We start from the raw sequence: 12,056 nt of genomic DNA, 5'->3' as shown, positions 1-12,056 counted from the left end.
TCAACCATCACTGCAGCCCTACACCAGTCGGGGCTTTATGGCAGAGTGGCCCAACGGAAGCCTCTCCTCAGTGCAAGACACATGAAAGCCCGCATAGAGTTTGCTAAAACACCTGAATAAGATTCTCTGGTCTGATGAGACCAAGATAGAACTTTTTGGCCTTAATTCTAAGCGGTATGTGTGGAGAAAACCAGGCACTGCTCATCACCTGTCCAATACAGTCCCAACAGTGAAGCATGGTGGTGGCAGCATCATGCTGTGGGGGTGTTTTTCAGCTGCAGGGACAGGACGACTGGTTGCAATCGAGGGAAAGATGAATGCGGCCAAGTACAGGGATATCCTGGATGAAAACCTTCTCCAGAGTGCTCAGGACCTCAGACTTAAACCCAATTGAGCATCTCTGGAGAGACCTAAAAATGGCTGTCCACCAACGTTTACCATCCAACCTGACAGAACTGGAGAGGATCTGCAAGGAGGAATGGCAGAGGATCCCCAAATCCAGGTGTGAAAAACTTGTTGCATCTTTCCCAAAAAGACTCATGGCTGTATTAGATCAAAAGGGTGCTTCTACTAAATACTGAGCAAAGGGTCTGAATACTTAGAACCATGTGATATTTCAGTTTTTCTTTTTTAATAAATCTGCAAAAATGTCAACAATTCTGTTTTTCTGTCAATATGGGTTGCTGTGTGTACATTAATGAGAAAAAAAAAAGAACTTAAATGATTTTAGCAAATGGCTGCAATATAACAAAGAGTGAAAAATGTAATGGGGTCTGAATACTTTCCGTACCCACTGTATACATACATACATACATATACTGTTTGTGTGTTGTGTATACTGTATATAGACAGAGAGAGAGAGAGAGAGAGAGACTAAAAGCATCAATGGAAACTTGCAGAACAAGATGATGGAATTGTTCTCCTCCCGACTGGACCTCCTTCACAACCACCAGGCATCAAGTAAGAGCTGTATAGGTTAATATTTTATGCTGTTTACAAGATTAAAAAGACAAATGTTAAGATGTGAATGAAAACTCAGAATAGGTGAAGGTATTTGAGTCTCTGTCTGTTTAACAGCACTGCAGGAGCTGCATTTGGCCAGAGCAGAGATGGGGAAGGTTCAGGAGATGCTTGAGGCCATTCAGGAGAAGAAAGAACCAGAAAATACATCTGATGAAAAGGTAGGAAAATCAATAAAAACATCACTTCCAGCTCTGAAGAATGTCTTTGTTCTGAAAGATTCCCTGCAAGCAGGACATGTTGTAGTATTTACCAGGCATTGATTTTTATTGATGTAAGGCAATGTGAGACTGAACTCTGCTATCTCTGCCAACAGGACAGCAGTGATGCAGATGTACCACTAGATGGAGCTCAAGCTCGGCTGGAGATTTTGAAGGATAACCTCTTGAAGAGGGAGCAAGAGATCTCAATGCTCATCGAAGGACAAGAGAGTGTGACAGATCCTGTGGAACAGTCAGCATATGCTCGCCTTCTCAGTGCTGTTATACAACAGGTATATTGAGTAAAAATAAGTTTGAAAACATTACTTAAAGACACTTCTGTGTTTTTGTTCCGCAACATGAATTGCACACAGTGATAGCAAACATGAATTGACACAGTCATATTTCTGAACAAAACAGCTTTCTTGCATTGTTTATTCCAGGCTCATCATGTTTATGGTGAGCTAACAGACGCTCAACAGCAGTTTGACCAAATGGCAGAAGACAACCAAAAAATTCTGGCAGAGATTAAAGAAAGTTTTGACCTAACTGTGGAAGAGTCCAGCCAGAAGAGCCACGAGGAACAAGAGGAAGCACAGCAGAAAATGTGGGATCATGGCATGGTTTCTAAAGAGTCAGAATATAGTAGTGCTGTCAAACGATTAATCGTGATTAATCGCATCCAAAATAAAAGTTTTTGTTTACAAAATATATGTGTGTATATTTATTATGTATATATAAATACACACACATATAGTATATATTTTGAAAATATTTCCATGTATATGTTTATATTCATATAATTGATATAATATATAAATATTTTCCATGTATAAACTTGCCGTATTTTTCTTAAATATATACATGCATGTGTGTGTATTGATATGTACATAATAAATATACACAATACACACACACATATATTTGTAAACAAAAACTTTTATTTTGGATGCGAATAATCGTTTTACAGCACTAGAGTTTAAAACTATCAAACTTTGAACATAAGCATCTGCTAACTGAATTGCACATGATAACTCAGGGTGGAGCCACAGGTTGGGGACGGTTCACAGGCCAGATTACGCCATCATGAGGTCACGCAGGTGGCTTTGGAGTGCATCAGAGCAGGGGTTAACCCCACTGTCATTGGTAAATATGATAAATTGATAACTGTGTAAATGAATAGTAGTCTCTTTATGAATGCTTATATATTGATTTCTTTCTGTGTTATTCTTAGAGACTGACACGACTGAGGTATGGACAGCAGAGCTGGATGAAAGAGTCAGAGTACGGCACACACACTTTTATTCTGCACTCATTCTCACTCCATACTGACGATTATTTTCTCTTTTTAGAAATTTGAGGAGGATTTCCGAAAAAATGTAATCTTAAATTCTGAAACTGATAAAAGTGTGGGGCAGCAGCTGTTGTTACTGCAAGCTGAGGTGACGACAGCCAAGAAAAACATATCTTTCAGTGTATAGTCTAAACTAATATTAGACTCTCTAAAATGTCATTGTCAGTTTTTCTTGTTTTGCAATTTATGGCCTCATATTCCTTGTCTGTTTTTCTAGTTGAAACAAATCAAAGATGAAAACAAGAAGATTATTGAAAACTACACAACTGAAAGAACCTTGAAGAAAAAGTACTACAACATGGTGGAGGACATGAAAGGCATAGTATATCACACTCATACAGTTTGACTGAAAACATAAAAATGGTTCTTAAATAGGAACTGTTTCCAGATACAACATGAACTGGAAAATCCCTTTTGTGGATTTGTAATATTTATTCTGCGGTTTTGGGCAAAATATCTCCAAGACCCTTGACTGCTTTCCCAGACATTGTTTTTTATATTTAATAGTTGTGTTCAAACAGATGAATGGCAAAAAATAAAATAAATAAAAAACTTGACAACCAGCTACAGGCACTTTTTAACCATGTAAAGTTTTTAATGATCCTCCAACCTTGAATGAAGAATATTCTTGATATGCACAGTACCATTCAAAATTCGGGGTCGATAGAGATTTTTAATGTTTTGGTAAAAGTCTCTCATGCTCACCAAGGCTTCATTTAATTTGATAAAAAATATAGAGAAAACATAATACAGTGAAATATTATGTTTCTATTTTAATATGTTTTAAAATATAATTTATTCCTGTGATGATAAAGCTGAATTTTTAGCAGCCATTACGCCAGCCTTCAGTGTCACATGATTTGATGCTCTTATTATTATCAGTGTTGAAACAGTAATACAAATCTTTCAAGATTTTGTCTACAAGTGGAAAAAAAAAAAAAATTATATTGAAAAAAAAATTAAAAAATCTTTGATGGTGGTGGTGATGGTGTAGACTTATAGTGAAATAGATGGTGCACTATTTCACTATAAGTCAGTTATCAAACAGGCTGTCTCTGACTTTGAAGTTTGGTCTTGTACAGGTAAAATCAGAGTATTCTGTCGAATAAGGCCATTGACTCGTGCGGAGCAGGCTAAAAGAGGTCACACCATCGTCGTTTGTCTTGATGACTACTCTGTGATCCTGGAGACCCCTCGAGGACCTCGTGAGTTTCAATTTGACAAGATCTTCAACCCAGAGTGCACACAGGAGGAGGTCTTCACGGAATCCAGTGGGTAAGTGTGATGCCCAAACATTTCCATTCATTTTGATGAAAAATTAACTGTACTAAACATGGAAATGAAAGGAATAGCTCACTCAAATTTAACTCTGTCATCATTTACTCACTCTCATGTTGCTCCAAACCTGAATGGCTTTCTTCTGTGGAACACAAAAAGTGAATTTGTGAAGAATATCCTTGGGTCTTTTTTCAATAATAGAAGTGAATGAGGACTGGGGCTGTCAAGTTCCAAAATTACAAAAAAAACAACACACTATAAAAAGTATAATAATATTGGCCCATGTGACATGTCTGCTATATTCTTCGTTTCAGAGGCTTAATTTATAATAGTTTTTAAAAAGAGCGAAGACCTACATTTAGAATTTCCTTCAGTATTCAACAGAACAAATTACTTCATTAAACAGTCCAAACAATAGGCAGTGAGCGACTTGTAGACAGGCAGGCCTGAGTGAACGGCCACAGAGTCCAGTCCAGGATGGAGCAGCAGTGGCCTGACACTCCTCACCACTCTCCAGCCACTCCACACTCGCAATGTCTCAGACAAAACTTGGCAATCCAAGGCAGCCAGGAAACAGAGGGAGGGGGAGGGGCGGGTGGGAACCGAACCAGGCAGACGGTTCATGGCTGGCAATGAATGAATGAATGAATGAGGGTGGGAAGGGAGGGATGGGAGCTCAACTGGGAGTGCCTCTAGGTGCAAGGACTGGCTTAACTGGTCTGACTGATAGGGGCAGTCTTGGGAGCGTTCACTTGAACTGCGGAGATGTCCTCCTTAGCTTCATGGACGGACATAGGACTTAACTCTAGAGTGCCCATGGGGCAGGACCCTGTACTCAGGGGCAGGAGTCGACACTGCGGCTGCTCTCTCAGGAGCGGGCTCTGGGGCTGGAGCTGACACCGGAATGGGCTCTGGGACTGGAGCTGGAGCGGACTCGGGAACTGCGCTCTCTGGAGCGGGCTTGGGAATAACCTCCACCATAGCGGACTCAGGGGGCTCCTCTTCAGGAATTTCATACTTGGTGCCATAGTAAGGGTGGCGTGAATCTCTCTTGTGGACCCGAGTAGGCTGGCAAAAGATTCAGAAAAAGCCTCAGCAGCCGTGACAAGCTGCTTGGGACCAGCCTCCATGGCTGTGACTGGGAGAGCGGGGTGCTCGGAGATGGCCTCCATGGCCATAACGGACTGAATGAGAGCCTCTGGAATGGCCTCCACGGCCAAAATGCTGAGAGCAGGCTGCTCAGGAACAGCCTCCAGGGGCACAACAGGATCAGCAGGAAACTCAGAGATGGCCTCCTTGACCATAACGGGCTGAATGAGAGCCGCAGGAAAAACTTTCGTGGCCAACACAGTGAGAGTGTGCTGTTCAGGGATGACCTCTGTGGCCATAACTTGACTAACAGGAACATTCTTTGACTTGACTAGCAGGAATGGCATCCGTGGACGCAACTGGAAAAGCAGCCAGCTTAGGAAGAGCCTCTGTGGACATGACTGACAGGAACATTCTTAGTCTTGACATGACTGACGGGAACACATTCTGTGGACAAGACAGGATTCAAAGACAAGGCTTCAGTGGATCTAACAGTAAGGGCATTAGACTGCACAGCACGGGCCGTTCTCTTCCTCTTCCGACGGATAGAAACTGCGTAGTTGAGCACCTCTGTAGTATCTGTAGCTAACTTGGCCAACACAGGCGGAGAGGTAGTGATCTTGGTAGTCTCAGTGGAGACAGGAATTGGCCCGGCAGAATGTTACAAGTCAGGAACAGACCTTAGGGACTGAGGGACAACATTAGACTTGACTGATTCTTGAATAACAGGAGAGCACTCAGTTGACTCTGGGAAGACAGTTTGACTTGATTGACTCTGAAGTTTGCACCAGACACCTCTTAGACCGAGTGATGACTGTGGTTGACAACTTGTTCCTGGATAATGGTAGTGAAGGTGACTGATTAAGGGATGACAGAAGATGACTCTGGCATAGACTTGACTGGAACTGACTGGATAGCTGCTAACTTGGCCGTCTTGGAAATGACTGGAGCGAAATTAACTGGCTCCGGAGTGACTGAAACGGGATTGACTGGCTCCGGAGTGACTAGAGTGGGCTTAACTGGCTCAAGGATGACTGGAGTGGTCATGCCTGGCTCTGGAGTGACTGGAACAGGTTTGACTGGCTCCGGAGTGACTGGAGCGGGCTTGACTGGATCTGGAGTGACTGGAGTGAGCTTGGCTGGAATAGAGTGTCAGCAGCGCTATTGACGATCTCTGGGAAAGTTTAGGTTGATTCAACAGACTCAGAAATAACTGGGACTGACTTATATGTCTGGGAGATGACTTCAGGACGGGACTGGGGGCTGACATGAGACAAGCAACTTGGCAGGGAATTCTCAGTTTACAAAAGATTAGACTAACTAGCACACATGGAGACAATAACACAGCAAACTGGCAACACAAGAGGAAATGGGAGAACAAGATAAAGGAGAAGAGAACACAAGGAACAGGTGACAACACTCAGACAAACGAGATCAGAGACATGAGGGGCAGGTGACAACACTCAGACAAACGAGATCAGAGACATGAGGGGCAGGTGACAACACTCAGACAAACGAGGACTCCACAAAGACTAACCAAGGGGGCATGGTAACAGGTAACAAGGAGGCAGGACAGGAGGAGCACATGGCAGACAACAACAAAGACAGAGCCATGTGCTCAGACACAAAACAAACATAGAAACATGAAACAGAGACAAGACTGACAAAACAGTGAGGACAGGATCCTAACAACATGAGAATGATTAAATGATAACAAAATGTAATTTTTAGAGAACTATTTCTTTAAAATATACAAAATGTGACATTTGGGCAGATTTCCCCAAGATGCTAAGATACAAATTTTTCCTAGGCTAATTCAGTGTGCGATTGATGGATTTAACGTATGCATTTTTGCATATGGCCATACGGGTTCGGGAAAACCTTCACAATGGTTGGAGACAGAGATCGGAGGAACCCAGGAATCATTCCAAGGACATTCACCAAGATCTTTGAGATCATCCAGGATAATGAGTCTAAATTTGAATTTAAGGTACACATTAGTATGTGTTTCTTGAGCTGTGCTGATGTACAATGGTCATTAAACTTCTTTTTTTTCTTCTTTTTTTGCCTGTCCTCAGGTTTCAGCCTACATGCTGGAGCTGTACAATGACCGCCTACAGGATCTCTTTGTGAGCCCTGCTGAAGCTTTCAGCAAGCGAATCGAAATTAAGAGGGACAGAAAGGGGCTTGTGTTCACCCAGGGAGCAGAGACAAAAGAGGCCACCAGCGCTGGCGAACTCTTTGCATTATTTGAGCAGGGCTGTGCAAACCGCCACATTGCGGCCACAAGTATGTGCTAATGAAACTTTAAAAGACCCGAGCTAAATGGTTTGGATTAATTGCTTTAGTTACACTCAGTATGAATGCATGGTAAGAACATGATGACCCGGCACTGAAGCCAACTTTATAACAAAGGAGGCCCTTGAGTTTAACTGTGTGATGTGTCTGAGAACGGGCCTGAATGAAAGAGTCATATTATATATAAGCGTCTTCCTCAAACAATGCAGATTTAGAGCAAGTTGTACTTTTTTTTTTTTTTATGATATCTCTTTGTAGAGATGAATGTAGAGAGCTCCCGCTCTCACCTGATCATTGGCATCATGATTGAGAGCCGGAATCTGACCAATGGGAGCGTGAGTTTCGGGAAGCTCAGTCTGGTGGACCTGGCAGGAAGTGAACGAGCAGCAAAAACTGGCGCCAAAGATGACCAGCTGAAGGTTGTTTGGACCAAATAAAATATAAAATCTGACTTAAAGTGGTCCCAGAAAGTATTTGGACACTTCATGTTGGCTTCAAGTGCACCTGAGCATCAAAATGCTCTTGCATCACTTTTGCAAAGATTATTAAGATGTTCACAAAGTCTGACAATCAGAAAGTGTCCAAATGCTTCTTGTCTTCTTGACTGTTGTTTTATCATTTAAAATTTTTACTTTGAAAAGTGTTTCTGCTATTTTAACATCCTTAATATTTTGCTAAGGCAAAGACACTTTCTTAATTATTCACTTTTATTCTCCCCCACTTTTAGTCCAGAATCTTTTCACCCTCAACTTTTGTCTTGGATTTTTCTAACACCTCTCACAACAATCTGTTTGTCCCAAGTCTTGTGTATGTTTTTCCCCAGGAGGCAAACTCTATTAACAAATCGCTGAGTGCCCTTGGAGATGTAATTTCAGCTCTGTCAATGGAGCAGCCTCACGTGCCCTACCGTAACAACAAGCTGACCCAGCTCATGCAGGACTCACTGGGTGGCAATGCCAAGACCCTCATGTTTCTCAACATCTCTCCCTCTGACTGCAACCTGGATGAAACTCTCACCTCACTCATGTGAGAACCAAGTACCTTGCCTGAACCTTATGTGCACAGTCACCTAAGTTACATGTAATGGCAGCATGAGGCTGCTCTATCCCACCTTTTACTGTTGTCTTGCACCGCTGGGGTTTAAAAGACAATTAATATTCAGTGATATATTCAATTTAACTGCACTGACATCAGATGAAAACAAAAACCGAGAGCAACACTTTTCAACACTGACACTGTTATTGAACTAAACTGAGCTGAATAATGACCGTATTGCCTCCTGTAGAGCTGAATTGCACTTGTTTCATATATAATTGATGAACCTTGCAACATTTATAGTTACTGAATTGAACTAAAACAACACTGAACTAAACTGAGCTGAAATATTTTGACAACATTTTCCAAATTGTATAAAATCTGTATTTTATAAAGTGCTGTATAAATAAATGTAACTTGACTGTTGAAAAGAGCCCCGATTCCTTTAAATATTCCTTTTCTACTTAAGAAAATTAAGGTTGATAATATTTTTTTAAAGTAAACCTTAAGAAGTTAGCAGAACTCAAAATATTGAAGAAATCAGTTACATAAGTTAATACACTCCAGATTAAATTTGCAACTTTATAATTTTTTTTTTGTTACCGCACAAGCATATTTATAGTTTTGGAACACAAAGGCTACTTAATACATTTTAAAACTTAAGTTTACATTTACATTTACATTTATTCATTTAGCAGATGCTTTTATCCAAAGCGACTTACAATTGAGGAATACAATAATCGATTCATCAAAGAGACAAAATGCAGGAAGTGCTTGCAATACAAAGTTTCAGGCATTGTTCAAGCTAGACGGGGAGTGATTAAGGAAAGAGAAAGCTGTTTTTTTCGTCAAATGGTGATGAAAGAGATGAGTTTTCAGGTGTCGCTTGAAAATTGTCAGGTATTCAACATTCCGGATAGGGGTGGGAAGTTCATTCCAACAGCCAGGAACGGTGAATGAAAAAGTTCTGGAAAGTGATTTTTTTGCCTCTCTGTGCTGGTACCACAAGACGTCGCTCACTCGTAGATCTCAGACTTCTGGAGGGGATGTAGATTCTCAAAAGTGAATGGAAGTAGGAGGTTGCTGAGCCTGTGGCTGTTCTATATGCAAGCATCAATGTCTTGAACTTGAACCGGAAGCCAGTGCATGGAGATAAAGAGAGGTGTGACATGGGCCCTTTTGGGTTCATTGAAGACCAGTCGTGCCGCTGCATTTTGAATCATTTGTAAAGGTTTGATTGTGGATGATGGAAGTCCAGCCAGAAGAGCATTGTAGTAGTCCAGTCGAGAAATGACAAGGGCCTGGACAAGAAGTTGTGCAGCATGCTCCGTTAGGAAGGGCCTGATCTTTCTGATGTTGTGCAGAATAAACCTGCAAGATCGAGCAGTTTTTGCAATGTGGTCTTTGAAAGTCCTCCAGGCAGTCTGAAATCCATGCAGCTACTGTTGGATCATCTGGTTGAAATGAGAGATAGAGCTGTGTGTCATCAGCATGGCAATGGTAGGAGAAACCATGTGCCTGTATGATGGGACCCAGTGATGTAGTGTATATGGAGAAGAGGAGGGGTCCAAGAACTGATCCCTGAGGAACTCCAGTGACCAGTCGATGTGCTTTGGAAACCTCCCCTCTCCAGGTCACCTTGAAAGACCTACCAGTGAGATAGGATTCAAACCAGTGAAGTTGAATCCCTGTGATGCCCTGTGATGAGAGGGTGAACAGCAGAGGCGTCATGCCCATTCAAAGTGAGGGGGCGCGTGCCCCCTCAGATTTTTAAGCCAAGTGGATTTTGAATGCAAAAAGACTTCCAAAAGACAAAAATAGCCAAATATTTTCTATATTTAATACAATCACACCGGCGTGATTAGATCGTGCGTCATATCGTCAGCTTCTTAATTCAAATATGCGTTCGCTGGCTGGTGCTGAGCCAGATACAGACGCGTTTGTACAGCGCTGCATTATAACCAATCACGCACGATTCTGTTGAGCTTATGAATGCAATGACCAATCAGAGGCGTTCAGATGAGTCATCGCAAAAATGCTGGTGTTTTCTTCACTTGCTCGCTGACTGAATATCTCTTTATGGCGAATTCTATTGTCAGAAACAACAAAGTGCAAATGTGTGTACGAATATGTAAGTAAGATATTCATTTCATAGTGTAAACAGCTTCAGTGATTTTAATGGGGTTTTTGAGAGTGCTTGAACTCTAGACTGTCAGTAAAAATGTTCTTTGATCTCTTTCTGTACAATGAAAGTGTTATGATTAGTAGCCTAACTTACAATGTTTTTATTCACATTAACTTTCAATGTTAAATTCACATTAAATATAAAGTCAGTCATATTAAAATATTTTTATGGCTTGACACCCATATCTGTTAATTAAGTAAACAGACAGGTTTTTATGCATAGTTAATAGATTACATTATTAGGTTACTTTGACCATCGCCCACTAGATCAACTAACATAATCTATAAAGGTGAGAATCAAGATAATTCATGATAGTTAATGCGTTTGGGAATGTTTTGAATAAAAATAAAAAAATAAAAAACATAAGTGCTGAGTGTTTTCAGTTGTTATTCAAGGTATAAGCAATAATATACACTTTAAAATAAGTTTATGTCTTACAGCTATGCAACTCGAGTGAAAGCCATCACCAACAATGCTCAGAGGAACGTAGACAGCAAGGAAATCGCTCAGCTGAAAGAGGTGTGCACATGATCAAAATCACGCCTTTTTAATTGGTGAACATTTTTCTCTTATTTACATTTTCTGTTTATTTCCCAGGTGATTTTAAAATTGAAATCAGGTCAGCCTGTGGAAGAAGACGTGTAAACTTCAATCATATAACTAGACATATGGCTGTTTTAAATTAGGACCATTTCCACATTTACATGTTACACCATTTTATGACCATTTCTCATAACATTTTAACATGACATTTAATAATAAAAAAAAAAAAAATCAGTTATCTTTTATTTCAGTAATCGAAGCTTATCTTTTCATCAAATTTATCTTTTATTTCAGTAATATCAGCTGAGTTATGGCCTTTTTGTGTATAATATTAAAATTTTATTTATACCCAGTGTCTGTCCCTTTTCATCCCTTATTTAAATGTGTGTGTCAAGCTAATGTCTATGGCAAAAGTGGGCCAGGTCATCGCATACAACCCAGTAAGTCACTTGGCCAACTTATGCTGCAAATGTGTGAAAAGGTAATGAACGTAAATTAAGCTTATTTGCCAAATACAGGAGGCAAATGAGAGCAAGAGAGCTGTGCTGACTGATGCTGTCATGCAGTCAGATCTCACTGCAAAACACAGGTTGACCTGGGGACATGACAGGCACATGTGATGGTTTGAGGACAATGGCAATCTCCATAAATTTAGAGTCCTGTTTTACAGCCTGTAAACGGGGGAAATATAAAGCAATACAAGTGCACAAACTGCCAGTGTAACTGGAGAAGACCATAAGAGAGATGTAGGGATACTTAAAATTGACTTTAAAAAAAAATTGACTTATTTTTGCTTTAAAGTAAATTACATCAACAATTACTGTATTTCAGCTGATTTAATGCACATACGCTACCATTCAAACGTAATACAGTAAAACAGTAATATTGTGAAATGTTACAATTTAAAATAACTTTTCAATTTTAATATATTTTAAAATGTAATTTATTTATGTGAAGGCAAAGCTGAATTTTCAGCATCATTACTCCAGTCTTCAGTGTCACATGATCCTTCAGAAATCATTCTAATATGCTGATTTGGTAGAGTGGTAAAGAA

At 40.4% G+C, this 12,056-nt stretch overlaps 1 protein-coding gene across 1 annotated transcript in view; it reads left to right on the top strand.

Annotated features, from left to right (window-relative positions):
• The window catches only part of LOC131540602 (uncharacterized), a 24,815-nt gene extending 12,759 nt beyond the window's left edge, over positions 1-12,056 (top strand). Inside the window, 16 exon segments of the mRNA XM_058775626.1 lie at positions 849-960; positions 1,078-1,181; positions 1,337-1,513; positions 1,664-1,827; positions 2,260-2,366; positions 2,455-2,504; positions 2,573-2,662; positions 2,792-2,891; positions 3,657-3,849; positions 6,752-6,810; positions 6,813-6,931; positions 7,020-7,230; positions 7,498-7,658; positions 8,063-8,265; positions 10,900-10,978; positions 11,057-12,056. Coding sequence (XP_058631609.1) covers positions 849-960; positions 1,078-1,181; positions 1,337-1,513; positions 1,664-1,827; positions 2,260-2,366; positions 2,455-2,504; positions 2,573-2,662; positions 2,792-2,891; positions 3,657-3,849; positions 6,752-6,810; positions 6,813-6,931; positions 7,020-7,230; positions 7,498-7,658; positions 8,063-8,265; positions 10,900-10,978; positions 11,057-11,104 — 1,977 coding nt within the window. The 3' untranslated portion in view covers positions 11,105-12,056.

Source organism: Onychostoma macrolepis, chromosome 05 (assembly GCF_012432095.1).
Source record: "Onychostoma macrolepis isolate SWU-2019 chromosome 05, ASM1243209v1, whole genome shotgun sequence".
Classification (NCBI taxonomy): Eukaryota; Metazoa; Chordata; class Actinopteri; order Cypriniformes; family Cyprinidae; genus Onychostoma; species Onychostoma macrolepis.
This window is presented reverse-complemented; position numbering and strand designations above follow the sequence as displayed.